The sequence below is a fragment of the Hemibagrus wyckioides genome, linkage group LG21, assembly GCF_019097595.1.
Source record: "Hemibagrus wyckioides isolate EC202008001 linkage group LG21, SWU_Hwy_1.0, whole genome shotgun sequence".
Lineage (NCBI taxonomy): Eukaryota > Metazoa > Chordata > Actinopteri > Siluriformes > Bagridae > Hemibagrus > Hemibagrus wyckioides.
Genome location: NC_080730.1, coordinates 1,795,024 through 1,819,445, shown reverse-complemented (window position 1 = coordinate 1,819,445; position 24,422 = coordinate 1,795,024). Strand labels below are relative to the sequence as shown.

Sequence of the window (24,422 nt, the reverse complement as noted above, 5' to 3'; positions counted from 1 at the left end):
GTTGGGCTTCGGTGCCGCAGACACACGCCTCACACAGATGGATGCTGGAACTGCATCGAGAGGAACATGTTACCATCCACACACAGTTTACTGCTAGGTGTGTGTGTGTGTGTGTGTGTGTGGTGAGCCATGAAGCCATCCTGAGGAATCACTCCAATCAGATTGATGTCTGTCTTTCTCTCCACTCGTCTAACATCACCATGTGCAGGATGTTTAGATCTGTTTTTTATTTTTATTCCGTGTTATTTAAGGTCACACATGTCTCTGAGCCTGTTTTGTAACTTCTCCGTTTAGAGATCCGGATTTTGTACGACTTTCTGCTCTCGTGTTTCCTGTCTGATCTTTCTGTCTGTTTTTTTTTTTTTTGATAAACATGTTTTCACAACCAGTGGTTTGTGTCTTTACTGTCCATCATCAGTCAGTTAACATCCATTGTCTATACCCTCTTTATTCCTAATTAGGGTCTCGGGGATCTGCTGGAGTCTTTCCCAGCACACACTGGGTGAAAGGCAGGGGTACACCCTGGACAGGTCACCAGTCCATCACAGGGCCAAACATATAGACAGACAACCACACACACTCACTCCTATGGACAATTTAGAATTACCAATCAACCTAATGTACATGTTTTTGGACTGTGGGAGGAAACCAGAGTAAACCCACAGGGAGAACATGAAAACGCCACACAGCCTGTTCGAACCCGGGATTCAAACCCAGGACATTCTTGCTGTGAGGCAACAGAAATACTATAATCTTATCAGGGACAAGATCAGAAGTGAAATCAAAGCCAACGCACTTTACTGTACTGATTTTATTATCATAACGGTCAGAGTTGTTGAAATCTCTAGACCAGGCTGGGCGATAAGATGTCTGTATCAGTGTCCATCACGGAGCACTGTACCAACTGCAGGGGTATGGATGTGCTGTGCATCGCGAAAACGATGTCCACGAGAGCCGTGATATGATGTCATGTTCTCCGTATCGCTGTCATGGAACAAGTTCTTTATCCTTCCAGCATATTGCACTTTACAGTAATTTACAGCATTCGACAGTGTAGCCCTAACTCTGCAATAAATAATCCAAGATGGCATTAGCATTAAAGCACGTGTTCTCGGGTGGGGGGGTGGGACTACTAGGTGTGTAATATATCGCTGCTTTGAAAGCCTAAATTGATATAAATGATAAAAATAACTACTTTTGTTAGTAATCATAACTGAGAAGCTACGTTTTTACTCTCAGACTGGATCTACTGCAAGACTTAAAAAGTCTGTGGTATAAAAATAAAATCATCTGTTTTGTGTGTGTGTGGTGAGGGGATGGTCCAGGGCTGGTCTTGGGTACGGTCCAGGGCTGGTCTTGGGTACGGTCCAGGGGATGTCGGGGTTACAGTCTTGGTCTCCACTGCCATATCACGTCTGACGCACTTCATGGAACATGTGCTCTTTGGGGATGCGAGTTTCAGGGCCGTAGAGTTTCCTGGCTCGAGTCTCGAACGCCGCCACCATCTGCTTCACGACCTCATCGAAGAACACGGTGGCCAGTTGCGAGTGCAGGACCGAGCGAAACTCGAACGAGATCTAGAAGAGGGGGAAGAAAATGAGTGTGTGCAGTTTAACGATCTTAAATCACCACACTCGCCTAATATTCTATTAACATTCCTGAAACTCTCGTCTGCTGAACAACTGAATAATTAAATGATGCTAATTAAAGATCCTTAATTAAAGACACCATTATGCCGCCTTCAGAACAGGACACAGTTTAGACTGTTGCCTACCTTCTAGGTAAAGTGTACAGGTAGTTACGGTTTCCATGGTAACACTAGCTATGGCGACTACTGCAGACTAGGCGAATAGATTACGTAAGAATAGTTGTTTGTGCTTTTAAAGTCAATTTAAAAGTAATCCCCTGGGTTTATTCCAGTCATCGTCGCTTAAAGCTGCTTAAAGTATACATGATTAATTCATAAACTCAACTAAAACCACTTACACTGATTCATTAAAAAAAAACCCTGACCAAATCACTGACATTGGCCTCATGAATATGCAAATTAGGAACATCCCCCACCCAGACCCAGGGAGATGATTGGCTCTTTTGTTTTATGATGTAATATCACTTGCATGCCAGGTGTTCATCATCGCTACATATCCCGGTCAGATTTTGAGGCAAACCATTGACTGTCTTTGCATTCATTTGATCATTTTAAAAGAATTTCATTATAAACTATTCACAGTGTTTAGTGCAACAGCTCAAATACAAAGGCACTTACAGAGAAGTCCACAGTGCAGGTCCGGGGATACCCGGGAATGCCTGGGCTGAACCGCCATATTGTCTCTAAGTGATTGAACAGCTTTCCGTCTGAACAAACAGCCTGGAGAGAGAAACAGAAATAAGAAATAGTTTATTTATTTATTTTTACATTTTTCCCCACATGTTCTGTGTGAGCTGCAGACGTACTTTGACGAGGTGCGGGCGAACGTTGGTGATCATGGAAGTGTACCTCTCCATGATCGGAGGAAACCCCACCTCCAGCTGTGCTTTAGCGTGGCCCGCTCTTTTCATTATCGTCTGGGACGTTTTACACCATGGAACAAAGTGTTTGTAATCGTCCACATTGGCTACGACGTCATACATCTCCTGCATGGAGTATCTGATAAAGAAAACAAACAATAAAGTACTAAATTTAGCACTGACCGCTGCCGTTAGCGCACAAAGACAGCAGAGAAAATGAATAACATCACATTAATAATACAAATGTAGTTGGAGTAAAAACATCATAGGGATTTATATAGTGTTATATAGGCACATACAGTAAATGCCTGATTTCAGAGAAATGTACAGAGAACTGGATAAACATGTCATTTATGTATTTATCGGACCCCATGATGCGTCGCTCAGAGTACTGCTTCCTCTTGTTCGCGAGACTGATGAAGCTTCTTCTTGGTGCTGCTAAAATTGTTCTGTGGTTCCAGCACTGAATCCATGGTTGAGGTCTCCTCAGTAAGAGCGCACTGGCTGGGACGTTACTGAGAATGAGGCAAAAAACAAACAAGCACAGCGGTCACACATAAGATGCACAAAATATTGACCTGTGCATCAATGGGTCAGGATTGTCAGAGGAGCACAGCTTAACAACCCAGAAGCTCCCTTCAGCATCTTCGTCTAATCTCCAAATGAACATCTGTTCTGTTATGTTTTCTGTTCTGTTATGTACTGTTATGTTTCTGTTCTAGCTGTTATTGCAAATTCAGTGTGCACGCGCAGTGATTTCCGCTCACCTGATGCACGCCCCGAAGTCTTGCCGGGGCGCTCGTGAACCCAGTAGTGCCCGTGAATCCAGTGGCGCACGTGAGCCCCGAGGCGCTCGTGAACATAGTGCCAGTCGGCTAAACAGTTGGCGCGCGCTCATCCAAACCGCCATTTCATAAAACCCCCAGTTTCCAAAAGCAATGTGAAAGTCGACACCGAGGCTTCAAAGCTCGTATCGAAAGAACGGAACATCTCACAGTGAAGCTCTACGAACCCGCTGTGCCATAACAACGCGAACTGTACCGTCCAAAGCTTTGGTTCCGAACTCAGACCACGTGACTGCTTCGTATTCTGGTTCGAGTGAATCACTTGAGCATGTTTCCAGAGTCATTTGATTCGCAAGTGAATCGAGATAGTGCTTTTAAATTGTTAGCATGGAACCAGCCAAGAAACCTGCTTTGTCTGTCCCGCGTGAGAGGAAATATTCTAAAAGGCATGGGAAGCAGTAATAAATAAATAGTGAATAAATAAAAAGTGTCAGACTCAGGCCACGCGCTGTTTACTTTTTTTCACACCTTTAAAAACGACATTTTACCCGATTCTACCTGGAGTCATATAGCAAGCTAGCGGTCAGCGACCGGCTGAGGAAACGTAATGCTAACCGCTAGCTAGCTAACAGGGTAGTGCCGAATAAGCTTTCCGTTTTTTAAACACGTGAAATAGTTCGTCTTCTCGCGTAAAGACAACGTCGGAAACGTTTAATTTACCAAGTTACCATCTGTTCAAGCTTGTCAACTGTATCCCAAGTCACTAAAACGAGAGGAAAATGCACAGAAAATAAAGAACACATTCATTTGACAGCAGAGTGTTATCAGCGAGGGGCGGTCTTTACCCGGGTTACCAGATTGGACCAAATAACGCACGCACAAAATTGTGTAACGCCTCCACATATTTTTAAAATCATGTAATATAAAAGCTAATGTTTGGCAAAATACAAAAGGCACAGTTTACACACATATTTTGCATAAAAGTAATAAGGATTATAAGCTTAAACATACAATATGAACATTATAAAAGTCTGAATAATCAGTTGTGCTGAGGTACGGGTTGCCAGATAGGAATGATCAAACATTTAATTCATACGTTGCAGAGAAAATTGACGATATACACTCACTGAGGGATGAGTAACAAAGTTTCCTCTTTCTCCTACTATATATTGTCATATTTATGCATAATAAATATTTTGTGGTGCCAAATTCCCTCTCATTCCCAAAACATGGACATTACTACAGAAGGTGCTTCCCCCTTTTTACTGTTATAATCAGCTCCACTCTTCTCTGAATGCTTTAGACTAGATGTTGGATCATGGCTGTGGGGATTAGTGATCATTCAGCTACAAGAGCATCAGTGGGATCAGACTCTGATTTTGAGGAGACTCCAGTTCCAGTTCATCCCAAAGGTGTCCAGTCAGAGTCAGGGCTCTGTGCAGGAGGACACTCGAGATCTTCCACTTTCTCCAACCTTCACCTCCACACCATGTCTTCATGGAGCTCAGGGGCTTTGTGCACAAGGGGCAGTGTCATGCTGGAGCAGGGTTTGAGTCTTTAGGGAAGGACAGTGAAGGAAAACACACACAGAGACGCTCTATACAAGTTGGTGTTTAGTTTGTGAGAACAGTTTGGGTCAGAACCACATATGAGTGTGGTCATAGGGTTAAAGGGTCAGGGGTGCACATACGTCTGCTAATATAGTGTATGTTACATTACACTTGATATGTTTTATAAATATAACAATTATTATTAATGGGTACAAAGCAGTAGGCGGACCTACTGTGTGTGTGTGTGTGTGTACTGATGAAGGAGTGTGAGCTGGACTGATACTGGGAGAGAGAGAGAGAGAGAGAGAGAGAGAGAGATGGGGATTTTAAACATCACACAGCAGGTACGGAATAAAACACTTAATAAACATTTAATAAACCTTAACGTGCTATAGCTTATAGCTTAGCTTTCAGTTAGCGTTTAGCTAAACTATTACACAAGCTATGGCCTGTAAACCAGCGAAGACGAGACGTCCTTATTATTTTCTTCTCCTTTCGTGTTGTGATGATCGTGCAGCTGTTAAGATGTTAAAATAAACAGACGACATGAATAATGCTAATCCGTTCGGTGACAGCTGTGCAGCTAGGCTAGCTAAGCAGCTAACAGTCCTGCATCTAACATTAGCTAGCTTCGTTTACCAACTGCTAACCACTAGCAGATAAAAAGCTAACTGTGTGTTATTATTAACGTTATTATCATGTTATAAAATATAACGATCCTGTGTGGAACGTTGAATATGGGCAAAAAAATATCAAAATAATATAATATGCTAGCTAGCATATAGCCAGCTTGCATTCATTTATTAGGCTGAATAAATAAATAAATAAATAAAAATGTTTATTAAATGAACTGCACGTGATTGACGAGACTTAAAATGTCTTAAGTAATTAGTTAAGCTAAACCATACTTATTAATTTATCTAGATAGCTTTATTAATAACGTTATACTTTATTTTTATTTTAGTAATGCACCCAGCTTTATTAAGTGCTGTATCATCTGCACTAGTGTGAAGGAAAATACTAGTTTTAAACACACCTGTTTTACTGTGTTTATTTTATTTATGTGCATTTATTTATTTAATGAAAGAATAAGGACTTTCTATTTTAATCCTATTGCAGTGCTATTTATAATGAAAGGAAATATATGAGGCACATACATTAATAGAATTTGATTTAAAGTTATGGTTTATTTTTTGTCTTCCAGACCCCACTAGTCCAGGCGATATTCAGCCGAAATGTAGAAGAGGTGAAGTTTTTATTGCACAAGAAAGAAGATGTTAATGCACTGGTAGGTGAAGATGTTTGATGTGAAGATGTAGGGGAACAGCACATCTATTGTTTTTAAAAATCTTCATAAATGGTCTTAAAACATTAAAAAATATCGGTGTTGGTGTTGTTGCAGGACCAAGACCTTCGTTCCCCTCTGCATGCTGCTGCTTTTTTGGGTGATGTTCGCATCATGGACCTTCTCATCAAGTCAGGTGTGACTCCAGCGTTTGAGACAAAAACCCGACTTGGACTTTGTGTATTTTCTTTAAATCATCACTGAAAGAAACAAAAACAGGAGCATGTTACTGCTCATGATTCGTACACAATTTATATTAAAATCCTTCCTTCTTTAAAATCCATCTTCCTTATGCTATTAAGTTATTTTCCTCAGTCTGTGTTTAAAGCCACGTGATTAGCTGGTTGGTGCAGGTGTTCAGGTGTTCCTTATAAAGTGGGTGGTGAAGGAACTGTATATATAACAATAAAATAGATGATAAAGAACATTTTAACAGGCTGGCTTGAACCAGAGCTTGTTTTTTGGGAAGCTGGTAAGTTCCTCAGTAAAAGAGAACCCAGGTGGAACCAGGAAGTGGTGTTCCTGCTAACAGTGTTCTTCTCTTGTTTCAGGTGCTCATGTTAACGCTAAGGACCAAGCGGGTCTGACTCCACTGCATCGGGCCGCAGCTTCCAGGAACGACGTGAGAACGTTTCAATTCTTTAATCAGCCTTTTTTATCCTGCACTCTCTCTTTTTTCCTGCATGTTACTCTCTTCATTCTGTTTAGAGGGCAGTGGGGTTGCTGCTGACTCAGGGGTCAGAGGTGGAGTCCAGGAGTCGGTTCGGCGGTCAGACGGCGCTGCATGTGGCCGCCTCGAACCGAGCGGTGAGGTGTGCTGAAGCTCTGCTGCCTCTGATGAGCAGCGTAGATGTAACAGATCATAACGGAAGAACGGCTCTGCACCACGCAGCCTACAGCGGAGACACAGAGGTCACGGATACGACAAAATAGCATCCAGTTTTCAACATCTGTCCAGCTGTAAACTCACTTACTCCCTATATGTTTGTTTCTCAGATGGTGACGTTGCTTCTGAACAAAGGTGCCGACCCAAGCATGAGGGATAATAAAGAGCGTCAGCCTCTGCACTGGGCTGCTTACCTCGGTACCTTAGCTGCTCACTTTGTCCTCCATCTTTGTTTTTCTCGCTTTGCTCTAACTTGCAGTCTGATTGGTCAGGAGATAAAAATACCTCATTCTTCATCATTCTCTGCTTAGTTTCCTGCCCAGCTGACTGGCTCTCGTCATGTTCATTCTGTCTGCCTGGCTAGGATTAAAGCACACGATGAAGAGCTTCAGTCTTAACCCCAGCGTCTTGTTTTTTTTTGCAGGATATTTGGAAATTGTGAAGCTCTTGCTGTCTTGCAGTGCTGATGTGGTGTGTAGAGATAAACAGGGTTACTCACCTCTCCACGTAGCTGCTCTCAGCGGCCACATAGACGTCGTCAAGCACCTGCTCCGATTCGGCGCTGAGGTAAAACCCACATGCTAAACCGGGACCTGTTTTCTACTGACGCATCTACTCCGTCTAGTGTACTCTATAGAATCTCCATCACACTCCCTGACATCACTACACATTAAATACATGCTGATTTTTTAAAGCAGCAGTATGTAAAAATTAGTGTGAGGTGAAATGTTCAACTCTATTGAATAATGACACGTCTTCCTGTTTTTCCCTGAACCTCTCTACTGAAATGATTGCCATATGAGATGCCGTTAGATAAACAACTCGAAGGGTGGGGCTAATTTCAGAGCCGGAAAAATGCAAAGAAAGGCCTTGAGTAAAGAAATGAGCATGATTCATAACACTCTTTCTCTGAGGTGTCTGTGAAATGATGTAATTATTTCAGGTTTACATATCATTTAAAAAATGACTTACTGCAGCTTTAAAGTATTCTGGCATATTATCTAATAAATGGATAACAGAACGCTCACATGGCTTCCTCTGATAGACAGTTATTTACATGATGATGATGGCTTTGATCACTTTGTTGTTTTATTTCCAAGAGGAACTTCGTCAGCAATACACATTTGGTTAAGACTCTAATGAGATTGTCGCTCCTCCTCTCCACCAGATGGACGAGGCAAATGCGTTCGGGAACACGTCTCTGCACATGGCATGTTATAATGGTCAGGAGGCTGTAGCTAACGAGCTGGTAAACCGCGGAGCTAACGTTAACCAGGCTAACGCCAGAGGCTTCACTCCGCTTCACCTGGCCGCCGTGTCTACCAACGGAGCGCTGTGTCTTGAGCTGCTGGTCAACAACGGGGCTGATGTCAACATGCAGGTCAGGAAACGGATTTCACTGTTCACTGTTCAGAGAGTCACATTTAAAAAAAAAAAAATCACGTTTTAGTATTCGAATGCTAATTTCAGATATTTCAGGTCCTGTGACCAGGCTGCTGAGTTCAGTTTCCACTAGAAACATTCAAAATGGTGTGATTTTTATTAGGAGTGTCAATTCGAGTGTCAGGGAACTGAGCCAGTTCTAACCTGGAACACCTGACACCTCTTTGTGAATGTTATTCATTCTCTCTCTGTTTTGTTCTTTCTCTCTCTTTCTCTCTTTCTCTCTCTTTCTCTCTCTCTACGTCTCCCTCTATCTCTCCTCTCTCTCTCTCTCTCTCTCTCTCTCTCTTTTTCTCTCTGTCTTGCTCTGCCTTTCTCTCTCTCTCTCTCTCTCTCTCTCCCTCTCTCTTTCTCTCTCTCTCTCTCGATGTAGATGTAAATATTTTTAATTTACTTCTATAGGCAGTAGCATGTTAATGAGAGGCAGAAAGTGTGTATTATTGTTGCGTTTGTTTTTCAGACTAAAGAAGGGAAGAGCCCTTTGCACATGGCCGCCGTCCACGGCCGCTTCACTCGATCCCAGATCCTTATTCAAAATGGTATGTATTTAATACATTTTAAAACTTTTCCACACATTAATCCATAAAAAATGATTTCCCAGGTTTTCTTCTTTCACACTCTCAAATATTTCTCAGGAAATTTACACACAGATATTTTCACAATATTACACATTTATAGATCAACTTTCCTGACTTGTGTTTAAACACACACACACACACACACATCGTCTGTTCTGGTAAATTCCAGGGATATTCTGATTTGATATTCCACATAGTTACATGACTACATATTTACATTAAAATATGGTGAAGTAAATAGTATGGATATATATATAAATGTGTGTGTGTGTGTGTGTGTATTTTAGGTGGGGATATAAACTGTGTGGATAAATATGGCAATACTCCTCTCCACATTGCTGCTAAGCACGGTCATGAGCTGCTCATCAGCACACTGATGACTAATGGGGCTGATACTGCCAGGTAACACACACACACACACACACACACACACACACAGAGCTTAGCAGTACTGCACTGGTGTCACGCTTATTCATGTGGACTCTTGCGTGTGTTTATTTTTTCAGACAGGGGATTCTTGGCATGTTTCCGCTGCACTTGGCTGTTCTCTACGGGTTTTCAGACTGCTGTCGAAAGTTACTCTCCTCAGGTAAACAACTTCAACTGGGCAGTGTTTAAAATGTCTGAAGCACTGAAATTTATGATTTATGATTGAATCATCGATTCATACAGAGCATAGCTACTCATGTCAATTACATCTGATTATTAATTATATTCATTCTTATTAAAATGTAATCAATGCTAATTCCTGCAAGTAAAATTCAGATGCACTTTATATACAGTGTGTGTGTGTGTGTGTAGGTCAGCTGTACAGTATTGTTTCGTCTTTGAGTAACGAGCACGTCCTCTCTGCGGGGTTCGATATAAACACCCCAGACAGTCTGGGAAGGACGTGTTTACATGCTGCTGCATCGGGAGGGTATGACATCAACTTCACTCGGCTCCAACAAACACAGTCATTAATAATCATTTATTGGTGTGATGGATAACGATTTGATTTGTACGGCAGGAACGTGGAATGTCTTAACTTGCTGTTGAGCAGCGGTGCTGACTTGACCAAGACGGACATAATGGGAAGGTGATTTTTTTTTTTTTACTATTACAGTCTACATGGAAACATACACCGATCAGGTATAACATTCTGAGCAGTGAGAGGTGAAGTGAACAAGACTGATGATCTCCTCATCATGGCACCTGTTAGTGGGTGGGATATATTGGGCCACAAGTTAACATTTTGTCCTTAAAGTTGATGTGTTAGAAGCAGGAAAAATGGACAAGTGTAAGGATTTGAGCGAGTTTTGATGAAGGACCAAATTGTGATGGCTAGACCACTGGATCAGAGCATCTCCAAAACTGCAGCACTTGTGGGGTGTTCCCGGTCTGTAGTGGTCAGTATCTATCAAAAGTGGTCCAAGGAAGGAACAGTGGTGAACCAGCGGTCAGACAGGGTCATGGGCGGTCAAGGCTCATTGATGCACGTGGGGAGTGAAGGCTGGCCCGTGTGATCCGATCCAACAGATGAGCTACTGTTGCTCAAACTGCTGAAGAAGTTAATGCTGGTTCTGATAGAAAGGGGTCAGAATACACAGTGCATCACAGTTTGTTGTGTATGGGGCCGCATAGCCACAGACCGGTCAGAGTGCCCATGCTGACCCCTGTGCACTGCTGAAAGCACCGAACTGGGCACATGAGCATCAGAACTGAACCAGGGAGCAATGGAAGAAGGTGGCCTGATCTGATGAATCACATTTTTTTTTACATCACGTGGATGGCCGGGTGCGTGTGCGTCTCTTTACTTGGGGAACACATGGCACCAGGGTGCAATATGGGAAGAAGGCGAGCCGGCGGAGGCAGGGTCATGCTTTGGGCAATATAATGCTATTCTGCCTCGACGAGTCAGGGCTGGACCGACACGATATTAGGCAGGTGGTCATAATGTTATGGCTGACCTGTGTGTATGTAGACTATACTAACCAGAGTGCTGTCTGTTTCATTTGCGTCTTTTCAGAACTCCTCTGCACTACGCAGCAGCTAACGGGACGTACCAGTGCACCGTAGCGTTAGTGACCTCTGGGGCCGAGGTGAACGAACTTGACCTGAACGGCTGCAGCCCTCTGCACTGCGCTGCTGCCTCACACACCTTCCGCAGGTAATGTCTGTCTTAAAAAAAGGGAATGAATTATTAAAATCAACTACAGTATGAACAAACCATTCATTTACCATTAAATTACATAAAAATGTAAAAAATTTATTAAAAAATAATGAAAAATTACCTTATTAATAATGAATATTATCTAAATTAATTGTTAAATAATCATCAATAATTAATCATTTAATTTTCTTCTTTTTATCACAAATAATTATTTTTTAGTAATTAACAGCTAATAATAAATAATTTTATTTAATTAATTAATGAATGATTAAACAAATGAAAAAAATATTTGTGTTTCATTCTTCTATTCATTTATATATATATATATTTATATATATATATATATAAGTTATAAGAATAGCTTGAATAAAATAAAGTGTGTGTGTTTTAATTTCAGGGAATTATAGATTCTGGAAAAATTTCCAGCGACTTTTTCAGCCTTCTTTGCTCTTTGTGTAGTTTCAGTTCCATAGTTCTGAATTTGAAGCTGTTCTGAATTCATAAATCAAGTTTTTGATTCCTTCTCCTTTTATTTCCTCCAGAGTGGATGCTGATGATCATCAGAGTGATATGCGGGATAAAGAGGCTCTGCTGTAAGTGACAGATCCTTCTAAAATAATTTCCTAAATTCATCACAGCAGAGCAGCAGAAGATCAGTGAGCACAATGTGTGTGTGTGTGTGTGTGTGCAGGTGTTTGGAGTATCTGCTGGATAACGGAGCTGATCCAGGACTCAGAGACACTAAAGGCTTCAGTCCTGTTCACTATGCAGCTGCCTGTGGCAACAAACACAACCTGGAGCTGGTGCGTTGTACACACAGACAGGGGGGTACTTAGAAAAAATAAACATTTAGAGCAGTATTTCTAATTTTTCAGAAAAGTGTGTTGTGATAAATGTGATGTGTTTATCACAGCACTGAAACAGTCCTGTCACTCAGGCCAATATTATAGCAATAATACAGGCATTTAATATAAATTATTCAGTTTAAATCATCCATTCTTTTGGAAATTAAAAAAGTGGACCCTTATTATATTGATTGATTGATTGATTGTTGATTGATTGATACACTAGAAAAGCATGTGGAAAAAAATATATTAGTTAGGTATTGTTTCACATTTTTCCAAAAATGCTCATTTTCAACCAAAATAAACACAGTGGTTTTGTAAAACTTAATTTTTAAAGTGTGTGTCGGTGCAGTTGTAATCCTGATTGAATGGTGATAAAGTGAAATAATAAAATCTAACATATTGTACACTATATTGCCAAAAGTTTTGGGACAGCTCATGGATGAGTGAGTTTTTTGTGGAGGAACTGCACAGAGTCCTGACCTCAACCCCATAGAACACCTTTGGGATGAATTAGAGCAGAGACTGTGAGCCAGACCTTCTCGTACAACATCAGTGCCTGACCTCACAAATGTGCTTCTAATCCTTGTGGAAAGTCTTCCCAGAAGAGTTGAAGCTGTTATAGCTGTGAAGGGCGGGACAACTCCATATTACATTCATGTGCATGTAAAGGCAGACGTCTCAAAACTTTTGGCCTTGCTTGCAGTCTCCACTCTAATTCATCCCAAAGGTGATCTATGGGGTTGAGGTCAGGACTCTGTGCAGGCCAGTCAAGTTCCTCCACACCAAACTCACTCATCCATGTCTTTATGGACCTTGCTTTGGTCACTGGTGGGCAGTCATGTTGGAACAGGAAGGGGTCATCCCCAAACTGTTCCCACAAAGAGAATGAAATTGTCCAAAATGTCTTGGTATGAAGCTGAAGCATTAAGAGTTCCTTTCACTGGAACTAAGGGGCCGAGCCCAACCCCTGAAAAACAACCCCTGAACTCAATGATTTGGAGAGGTGTCCCAATACTTTTGGTAATATAAGTGTATGTCTTTACTGTATTTAGGAACTGATTTATTTAATTCTGTTTTTCACTGTTTGTTTTTCTTTAATTTAGCTCTTAGAAATGTCCTTTAACTGTGTGGGAGACGTGGAGAGCAATTTTCCTGTGAGCCCTTTGCACTTAGCTGTAAGTATCTCCTAACACACACACACACACACACACTTTTTGGAAACGTTGTGTCACTCAGCCGGGTGAAGCTGGTGGGTTGATCATGTCTGATTGTGTGTTGTAGGTGTGTAACGGTCAACGTGAGGCAGTGCAGCTCCTCTCTGAGACGCTGGTGTGTGTGGACGTCCGGGACAGCGCAGGACACACTCCTCTGTATCTGGCTGCTCGAAAAGGCTCCGTGTCTTGCGTGGAGGTTCTTCTGTCGCACGGAGCTTCGTGCTGCGTCCGAGAACATGGCGGGAAACGTACGCCGCTTCACGGAGCAGGTTCGACTCTAGGGCTGATTTCACTCTTGCTTTTTTGGTTTGTTTTTTCTGTAAGGAGGTTTCAAAGCGGGACATTCCCCATGACGTCTCCTTACCATGTTTTGGTGTACCTACACATTGGAGGTGTTTCTTCCCAGTTTGTACGATTGAGTGTAGTGTATTGTGCATTTTGTCGTGTCACAGCTGCCAGAGGACACACTGACTGTTTGTACGCACTATTGAGCCGAGCGGACAGAGATGACCTCATCGACCTTGCAGACGCACAGGGACAGTAAGTACCACTCACCAGCACAGCGCCCCTTTCCAGATTCCTCCTCTTTATGGTGTTTAGTGTTTAGACTGAGTGTGTGTTGTGAACATGACGTGGTTTGTGTGCAGGACAGCTCTGATGTTGGCCACGCTGGGCAGACACCTTGACTGTGTGCACATGCTACTGGAGAGAGGAAGTAAACCTGACACAGGGGACAGACGCAGTCACACTGCACTACACAGGGCGGTGTGTGTGTGTGTGTTTGTGTGTGTTAGCATTTCAGTTGCCCCAAACAGATCTTCATCAGCCTGGGACAGAACCAGCACAATCCCAGTGACAACAAACACTAAAAAGATATTACAAAGTGACTCCTGTGAGCATGTGTGTGGTGTCATACGATGCCGGCCCCAGTTACAAGTACTGTTAGTTTCTCTTGGTACTGATCTAACTGACACTATTCAGCTGAATCCTTTGTTACAGGATGAATTACTGGTAGATAGAAAGTTCTAGATTTCTGTGCAAGTGATAAAATGGGGTCTCATATCCTCTTGAGCTCACTCAATGATGTCTCTATGTGTGTGTGTAAGGCGGCGCTGGGCAGCGTGGAGTGTGTGTCGGCGTTGTTAGATCACTCGGCCTCCCCGCTGTGTCGGGACGTTGGGGGGCGGAGCTCTCTGCACTTTGCCGCCTCGTGCGGTCACACCCAGCTCCTTCAGCTCCTCCTCAACGCTACGGCTCAGATCGACCCTCTGGACTCTTTAATGGACTACAGCAGATACACACCTGCTCACTGGGCTGCTTACCACGGTACACACACACACACACACACTTCATTTGGTGTAAGCAGCAAAAATAAAGAGAACTCATTTAAAATTAGATCGGATTAATTATAAATAATTATCGTTAAACAATAGTAATATTCCGATCAGTGAGCTTATATCTATTCATTCCAATAACACTGTTGAAATGATTAAACTAGATATAAATAATAATAATAATAATATGTAAAAGTAAATAATACTACTACCACTAATAATAATAATAATAATAATAATAATAATGCATTTTAGTAATAATATCATATTTTTTCATGATATTTTCAGGGCACAAGGACTGTTTGGAAATTTTACTTGAATATAAACCGTTAAGTATCCAGGAAGGGAATCCCTTCACTCCCCTGCACTGTGCACTGTGAGTATTAAACATCTGTCTGGTTTCGGTTTCTAATGTTTGAAGACACAACAGAACCCAGTAACAGAACCCAGTAACAGAACCCAGTAACAGGACCCAGAAACAGAACCCAGAAACAGAACCCAGAAACAGAAGCGTTGTGTTTGTTGTTGATGCAGAATGAAAGGCCACGATGCTGCTGCCAAGCTGCTGGTAAAAATGATGGGCACTGAAATCGTCAACCTCCGAGACGCCAAAGGAAGGTGTGTTAGTGTGTGTGTGTGTGTGTGTGTGTGTTAGTTACACCTGAGCTTCAGATAGATTTTCTCAGAATTTTTTCTTAGAATTTTATGAAGAGTCATGTGCAATGTACCAGTGACGCAGGCAGTGAGCAGATCTAAAAGAGTGATGTTTATCTCTTGTGTTATTTGTTTGTTTTCCATTACAGAACTCCACTACATGCAGCTGCTCGGTCAGAGACAGTGTCCGGGTTGCAGCTGGCTCTGTTCTGGGGGTCAGAGGTCAACTCGGTGGATTGTGAAGGACGTTCGGCTCTGATGGTGGCTGCTGAGAACGGCCAGACGTCTGCTGTTGGTACAGAGAACACTCGGTTACTCAGTGTTCACCTCTGTTACAGCATTACAGTTACAGTTTATATAGTGTGTGTGTGTGTGTGTTTTGTAGAAGTTCTCCTCCAGCAGGCTAAAGCAGATCCGTCACTGCTGGACATCAACAACAACACAGCACTACACCTGGCCTGCAGCAGAGTAACACACCTTTTATCTATCTATCTATCTATCTATCTATCTATCTATCTATCTATCTATCTATCTATCTATCTGTCTGTCTGTCTGTCTGTCTGTCTGTCTGTCTGTCTGTCTGTCTGTCTGTCTGTCTGTCTGTCTGTCTGTCTGTCTGTCTGTCTGTCTGTCTGTCTGTCTATGGTTCTGTGTGAATAAATAGTTATATTCTTTCTTATTGCAGAGTCATGAGATGTGTGCGCTGCTGATTCTGGCTGAGATCGAGGATCCTTCTCTCATCAACGCTACAAATAATGCACTACAGATGTGAGAGCTCACACACACACACACACACACAGTCAGATCACACGTTTAGCAGCATCCTGACCGTAGGGTTTATTTTTTTCTCACTTCTATTTCTCGTGCTAGGCCACTCCACATTGCAGCGAGGAACGGCCTGGCCACCGTGGTGGAGGTTCTGCTGAGTCGAGGTGCTACAGTCCTGGCTGTAGATGAAGAAGGTTAGTTAGTGCTCTGTTTAATTTCTTTATCTACTGTTTAAAGTAAAACAATATGAAATTTAAAAAAGTGTAAGGAAGAGTGTGTCAGCTTAATAAACATATACACCGATCAAGCATAACATTATGACCCCCTGCCTAATATTGTGTTGGTCCCCCTATTGCTGCCAAAACAGCCCTGACCCGTTAATGCATGGACTCCACTAGATCCCTGATGGTGTGCTGTGGGATCTGTCACCAAGATGTTAGCAGCAGATCCTTTATGTCCTGCAAGCTTATAAGACTTAAAGTATACTTTTGATAGATACTGACCACTGCAGACCGGGAACACCCCACAAGAGCTGCAGTTTTGGAGATGCTCTGATCCAGTGGTCTAGCCATCACAATTTGGCCCTTCGTCAAACTCGCTCAAATCCTTACACTTGTCCATTTTTCCTGCTTCTAACATCAACTTTGAGGACAAAATGTTGACTTGCTGCCTAATATATCCCACCCACTAACAGGTGCCATGGTGAGTCTCCAGTGTAACAGACAGAGGTGAAGCTCTAATATCTTCAGGACACAGTTTAATGAGCTGTATGTGTTTATTTTTGTCTTGTGTAACTGCTTTAGGTTGCACTCCAGCATTGGCCTGCGCTCCAAACAAAGACGTGGCCGAGTGTCTGGCGCTGATCCTCTCCACCATGAAGCCTTTTCTACTTAAAGATGCAGGCATCAGCGTGTTAAAGCACTGCAGCGTCGCTGCCAATCATCATCCTTTACCGAACGGCTACGCCAAGGAGCGCCACGGCACTGTAGGGCTCGACAGCTGAGACACACACTCACACACACACACCTGTATAGCATCTATATAACCTACAGCCATGTTAGAGAGCCAGGAATGTACCACTGTGTGTATGGGGTGGGGGGAACAGACCTGCGCATATGCAAATATCCGCTCCTTTTCACCTCAGATCACCGAAGTCAGAATTTTATTTGATGTTTTTTCTAAATCATGTGACACCTATGTGAGATACTGAGATGGAGGTATGAGGCTCTACACATAGACACTATATGTTCTATAGACACTACGTTCTGAAGTCGCAGCCATCAGTAGCTGTAGCACTCGAGTGTAATATCATCTGCATCACATCAGACCTTCGTCTCCAACATTTCCTTCAAATAAAAACAAGCAGTTACAAAAAAATAAAATAAATAATAAAACAGCATTGCAGAAGTCTGGTGTGAGGAGCTAACAGTTACACAGACCGTAGCTCCGCCCACTGGTTTTCTATTGGCTCATGCAACCAAAATTTACATTTTTAGAGGATTTTCTTATTTCATAAAGTGAACATTTTCTCCAGGAATGATTTATTCTGCTCGAGGTTTGATTCTGATAACTGCGACTTCAGAAGGTTAATGACTGTTTTTTTTTCCAGATGTTTTAGCGATGTCCAGTGCCTCTGCTAAAGACGAATGTGTCCTCAGACTCCGTTACACACTTATTTTTTATAGCCGTCTTCATTTAACTGTTAATCTCGTGCAGTTTTGTTTAATGAAATGAGAGGAAAACATCAACTAGCACACACACACACACATACACAAACTATTCATCCGCTGGCCTCATTCTTTATTTATTTATTTGTCCAGGCCAGGGTTTGCACTTTTTTTTCCTCCAGGAGATACCTGAAGTGTTAGCGAAGCAGGGCTGGCCGAATCAGCTCAAAAAATTTGACATGTATAATAATATTTATGTGTTATTTAAAATAATTAGACAGTTCTAAATATATCCAGTAGGGGGCGAATGAGCCGTATTAGCAGTGTAGAGATAAACAGGGCTATGTGTGATGGCACAAATGAATTTGTTTTAAATTATCGCATAAACATCACTAACACGAACCTAAATGAATAATGAGTGAGACGCTGCGTCCGATGGTGCAGTATATAAAAACATATCGACACGTTTACCTTCAGCTGTGCAACAGAGACCGTTTTCCCAACAAGTTTTTCTTTCATTTTGCGTCTTACGTCTTTTTTAGGCTATAAAACATTTGATTTGGGTTAAAATTTTATTTAATGTGACATGTTTGTTTGTATTAGATTCACTGAGATTCAGGACATACCCGTGTCTGACTCCGGTGATTATTATGAAGAGTTAGAGCTGTAGGTGAAGCTAAATAGAGAAACTGACACCGTCAAAGGGAAAGTTCAGAACAACGGAGTGTCCCATTATTTTTGAGCCAGCCTGGGTGAGGCTCGGTGACTTGCTGATTCAAGACACTTGAGTGATTTTTGTGTTTCAGGATTGCTGCTAGAATATTACGCTGCCTTTGTTGTTGATTTCTTTTTGTTTTTGTTTGCCTGTGTTGTTTGTTTACGAGCAATAAGCCTCCAAGTGATTACACTTTACCTCGATTTTCTGAATATCGGATCAGAAAAACTGGAATATTTGCACAGAGGAGACGTTTGCACATGGCAGCAGTTTATAGACATAAGAAAAAAATGTGTGTGTGTGTGTGTGTGGTTCTACAACATAAGTGCCAACATTTGTAAACAAATAGAATTTTACCACAAAACTTGAGTGTGAGTGAACGTGTCGAGTCCACGCTGATGGCATGAAGAATAACTTCTCTGAATTCATCCTCTGATTATCACACACACACACACACACATCTCCATGATTCCCATCTCAGTTTAGATCCAGACCTGAACACTATACTGTTCGGTTGTTCACACTGTAATCTGAAATGATTGACAGTTGTTCTAAGCCCCGCCCCCTTCCCCTCCCCTCACATTAATAACCCTTCGGTGCTCTGGTCTGGACTCCATTGTCCCACCTGATGCTGCGTCAAAGAGCTGAAACATGCTGTGTGGAGAAGACACCCTTCAAACCTGAGACAGCTGGAGCAGTTAGCTCACGAGTAGTGGACCAAAATACCTGTGGACAGGTGCAGAGGTCCCACTGAGACTTACAGAAATGGCTTGAAAAGGATGTGCAACAAAACATTAACTTTATCCAGGCCGGATTCATTAGGCTATTTTTATGTTTCTGTTGAACCACAGATTAAAAACAGTGTCTGATTTTCATTACACACACACTATATAGACACAAACGCACACACACACTATATAGACACAAACGCACACACACACTATATAGACACAAACGCACACACACACTATATAGACACAAACGTGCACACACACACTATATAGACACAAACGCACACACACACTATATAGACACAAACACACACACACACTATATAGACACAAACGCACACACACACTATATAGACACAAACGCACACACACTATATAGACACAAACGTGCACACACACACTATATAGACACAAACGCACACACACACTATATAGACACAAACACACACACACACTATATAGACACAAACGCACACACACACTATATAGACACAAACGCACACACACACTATATAGACACAAACGCACACACACACTATATAGACACAAACGTGCACACACACACTATATAGACACAAACGCACACACACACTATATAGACACAAACGCACACACACACTATATAGACACAAACACACACACACACACTATATAGACACAAACGCACACACACACTATATAGACACAAACGTGCACACACACACTATATAGACACAAACGCACACACACACTATATAGACACAAACGCACACACACACTATATAGACACAAACGTGCACACACACACTATATAGACACAAACGCACACACACTATATAGACACAAACGCACACACACACTATATAGACACAAACGCACACACACACTATATAGACACAAACGTGCACACACACTATATAGACACAAACGCACACACACTCTATATAGACACAAACGTGCACACACACTATATAGACACAAACACACACACACACTATATAGACACAAACGCACACACACACTATATAGACACAAACGCACACACACACTATATAGACACAAACGCACACACACACACTATATAGACACAAACGCACACACACACTATATAGACACAAACGCACACACACACACTATATAGACACAAACGCACACACACACTATATAGACACAAACGCACACACACACTATATAGACACAAACGCACACACACACTATATAGACACAAACGCACACACACACTATATAGACACAAACGCACACACACACTATATAGACACAAACGCACACACACACTATATAGACACAAACGCACACACACACTATATAGACACAAACGCACACACACACTATATAGACACAAACGCACACACACACACTATATAGACACAAACGTGCACACACACACTATATAGACACAAACGTGCACACACACACTATATAGACACAAACGCACACACACACTATATAGACACAAACGCACACACACACTATATAGACACAAACGTGCACACACACTATATAGACACAAACGCACACACACTATATAGACACAAACGCACACACACACTATATAGACACAAACGCACACACACACTATATAGACACAAACGTGCACACACATACACACACTATATAGACACAAACGCACACACACACACACTATATAGACACAAACGCACGCACACACTATATAGACACAAACGCACACACACACTATATAGACACAAACGCACACACACACACTATATAGACACAAACGCACACACACACTATATAGACACAAACGCACACACACACACTATATAGACACAAACGCACACACACACTATATAGACACAAACGCACACACACACTATATAGACACAAACGCACACACACACTATATAGACACAAACGCACACACACACTATATAGACACAAACGCACACACACACTATATAGACACAAACGCACACACACTATATAGACACAAACGCACACACACACTATATAGACACAAACGCACACACACACTATATAGACACAAACGCACACACACACTATATAGACACAAACGCACACACACACTATATAGACACAAACGCACACACACACTATATAGACACAAACGCACACACACACTATATAGACACAAACGCACACACACTATATAGACACAAACGCACACACACACTATATAGACACAAACGCACACACACACTATATAGACACAAACGTGCACACACATACACACACTATATAGACACAAACGCACACACACACACACTATATAGACACAAACGCACACACACACTATATAGACACAAACGCACACACACACTATATAGACACAAACGCACACACACTATATAGACACAAACGCACACACACACTATATAGACACAAACGCACACACACACTATATAGACACAAACGTGCACACACATACACACACTATATAGACACAAACGCACACACACACACACTATATAGACACAAACGCACGCACACACTATATAGACACAAATGCACACACATACACACACTATATAGACACATACGCACACACACACACACACTATATAGACACAAACGCGCACACACACACACTAGAGACACACACTATATAGACACACACACTGATTTTAATTAGTCAGTTTTCAGTACATTTTTATTTATTATTACTTTTGTCAGTTTCAGGTTATTGCACTGACCAGTGTGTGTTTTTCTTTCTTTAATGGACAACAGTTTTGTCCAGGTGTGTATGGAGCTAACATGGTTTAAACATTTAAACACACTGAAATTGTATCTGAAAATGTTTAAACAGAGTGTGTGTGTGTGTGTGTGTGTATGTAAATGCTTTCAACAAGAGAAGTCACCCAGGTGAAAACAGGACTCTGTAAAAGTAGAGTATTTATGTTTGTTTATTTTATTTCCCATAATTCCTGGCACCACGTGTTTCTCCTCTTCCATTAGAGTTAGCCATGCCATAATTTATCCTCAGCTCTGTGCAATAACACAACCATTTCTATAAATACCTCATAAAGGTAGCAGTGTGTGTGTGTGTGTGTGTAATGTCCACACACATTTATCTGAACATCAGGAGTCTGTTTGTTTTGTTCAATAAGGACAGAAGTTTTTCCCCTGAACATCACTCCAGAATATTTGAGGTTAGTTTTCCAGCAGGTTTCAGACAGACAGCAGATCTGTTCCCTGAGGCAGGATTATTTTCTTTATTTCTTTATTTTTCTACTTTTCACTGCTCTCCATCATCATTAGCCTCGATTTATTCACTCGCTCCGTGTTGTTCCTCTTTAAATGACAGATTGTTTTAAAGGGCTGTTACTGTAAATGTTAGGAGCATGCGCTCACAACGTGTGTGTGTGTGTTTTTGGTGTTTTTCCTCTCATTTCAGTACGACTGAATTCTACAACATGCTACACTCATTTATCTACTCAAGGGCTTCTCAAAAAAAACCCCACACATTCTCTACTGCTCTCTATCATTTAACTGTGTTGCAAACACACACACACACACACAATACACAAACACGCACACACACACAATACACAAACACGCACACACACACAATACACAAACACGTACACACACACACACATGCATATGCTACACACACCACACACAAACACACACAAACACACTACACACTCACTATTCACACCACACACACACACAATACACACACAATTCCCGACACAAACAGACACTATACACACACGTCTCAAATCAAACTCTGAGATTTTGCACTAAACAGATTTTTATTTGAAAATGTTCGGAATTTATAAAGGAGTAAAAGCTGTTTCTTTCTGTTTCTTTCGTCAGTTTGTTTTCGTCTGTTTTGCCTTTTGAACAGGAACTGCTGTTTCTCATCTTTTCACACCACCAGGGGGCACTGTGCTGAATGAGACAGTGAGACATATCAATTTAAAATAATAAAGTGGCCCTCTTGGTGGTCCTGAAGTCCACACCACTTAAATTATTTACATATAACCCCAGCCCCCTCTGCTGGCTCCGCCCCCTTTCCCTGCTACATAAAGCTACACACGAAGTCCTTCAGCCGCTTTATTTTTTGTCGTGTTTTAAACAGCGCACTACTTTCTCCACTCCACACTACTGCACTATTTTACTCTTTTATATTCAGCTCAGCAACACCGGTACGTAATGGGCGTGGTCTCAACAGCACCGACGCGCCGTTCACTTCGTGACAAGACGAGGGGGCGTGGCCTGTAAAACTAGCTCAAACAGTTCAAAGCTGCTTTATCATCTATAAATAAATAACTCTGTCCTGCTTTTATTTATTTGTTTTTGTTGTTTTTTTGTATAATGATCCGAAGTTAGTGAGATGATCTGAGTCATTGATTTTGTGCGTGTTTAATTATCACCTCTGCTGAAGGTCACGATTCTTACACACAGCGTCAGAGTTGACATTCAGAGCACCTTTAGCGTAATTTTGCGCAAGTTTTGTTTAACGATGCGTTATCACAGGTCGATGTTTATGTCTGGGAATTTTATAAATTGAATTGTTTCAGGGTTTTTATTTAAAGTAAATAAGGAAAGATTTATCCAGTCAGACCTGTGAGGAGGATAAAGATGATATGTAGTGAGGCGTGTCATGATGTTGTCACAGTATCAACATCGCTGTATCGTATATCCTCGTATCGCACGGCCTCCAGAGTCTGCTCCGGCGTCTGCTCTGGCGTCTGCTCCGGTGTCTGCTCTGGCATCTGCTCCAGTAAAGCGCAAATGTTATTACTAGTGCATTTTCACCAGGAATAAAGAGTTAATTGTGGGCGTGTTGTGTGTTAATGTGAACGCAGGGATGGATTCAAATACGTTGGGTCCTTCTTGTGGAACTCGTCTCATCGTGGAGACTTTTATCTAATGGACGTCCGAGTGAAAGAGATCAACACGCCCTGTAGTGACACGCAGCTATTACACATTTAGAGAGAATTTTTCACGTTCACGACACAGATACGTGTCGATAAACCCGACTCTCAATTCTTCTGTGTTATTTAGCAGAAAGTTACCTGAGAAGGTGGCATAAAGAAAGCTTAGCTGTGTCCCAAATCATACACTTACTCACTGTTCTGCTCCACGGTGTAGTGTAAGTGTGAGCCGTGTGTTCACACTAGAAGTGCACTTTATAAACCCAGATGATTCACATGATAAAAACTAGTGTGAATGTTGGACACTGAAGCGACCGGGAAACAGCTTCGCTTAGTGAAAAATTTATACCCTAGACCAGAGGTTCCCAGACCCCTA

General features: G+C 41.8%; 2 protein-coding genes across 3 annotated transcripts; one reads left to right on the top strand and one right to left on the bottom strand.

The window, feature by feature from the left end:
* Window positions 1–529: 529 nt before the first annotated feature.
* Window positions 530–4,130, bottom strand: LOC131342591 (coenzyme Q-binding protein COQ10 homolog B, mitochondrial-like). Its single transcript, XM_058373666.1, has 5 exons — window positions 3,276–4,130; window positions 2,877–3,023; window positions 2,455–2,647; window positions 2,267–2,368; window positions 530–1,577 (listed from the first exon to the last, which is right to left on the bottom strand). Exons 1-5 carry the CDS (start codon window positions 3,416–3,418, stop codon window positions 1,410–1,412), a joined length of 753 nt encoding a protein of 250 aa, XP_058229649.1. The 5' UTR covers window positions 3,419–4,130; the 3' UTR covers window positions 530–1,409.
* A 541-nt stretch (window positions 4,131–4,671) lies between these two features.
* ankrd52b (ankyrin repeat domain 52b) lies at window positions 4,672–23,121 on the top strand. Of its 2 annotated transcripts, XM_058373166.1 has the most exons (28): window positions 4,672–5,187; window positions 6,048–6,131; window positions 6,246–6,324; window positions 6,740–6,810; window positions 6,897–7,100; window positions 7,185–7,272; window positions 7,499–7,641; window positions 8,243–8,455; window positions 8,978–9,056; window positions 9,383–9,497; window positions 9,602–9,684; window positions 9,897–10,014; window positions 10,105–10,173; window positions 11,104–11,244; window positions 11,790–11,840; window positions 11,939–12,050; window positions 13,199–13,270; window positions 13,377–13,578; window positions 13,762–13,849; window positions 13,957–14,074; window positions 14,416–14,635; window positions 14,932–15,019; window positions 15,178–15,261; window positions 15,447–15,592; window positions 15,683–15,765; window positions 15,983–16,065; window positions 16,168–16,259; window positions 16,869–23,121. In XM_058373166.1, exons 1-28 carry the CDS (start codon window positions 5,161–5,163, stop codon window positions 17,066–17,068), a joined length of 3,153 nt encoding a protein of 1,050 aa, XP_058229149.1. In that variant the 5' UTR covers window positions 4,672–5,160; the 3' UTR covers window positions 17,069–23,121. The 2 variants fall into 2 exon arrangements, with proteins under 2 accessions (XP_058229149.1, XP_058229151.1); XM_058373168.1 differs by lacking the exons at window positions 4,672–5,187; window positions 6,048–6,131 and having other exon boundaries at window positions 6,284–6,324; window positions 6,899–7,100.
* Window positions 23,122–24,422: the final 1,301 nt, after the last annotated feature.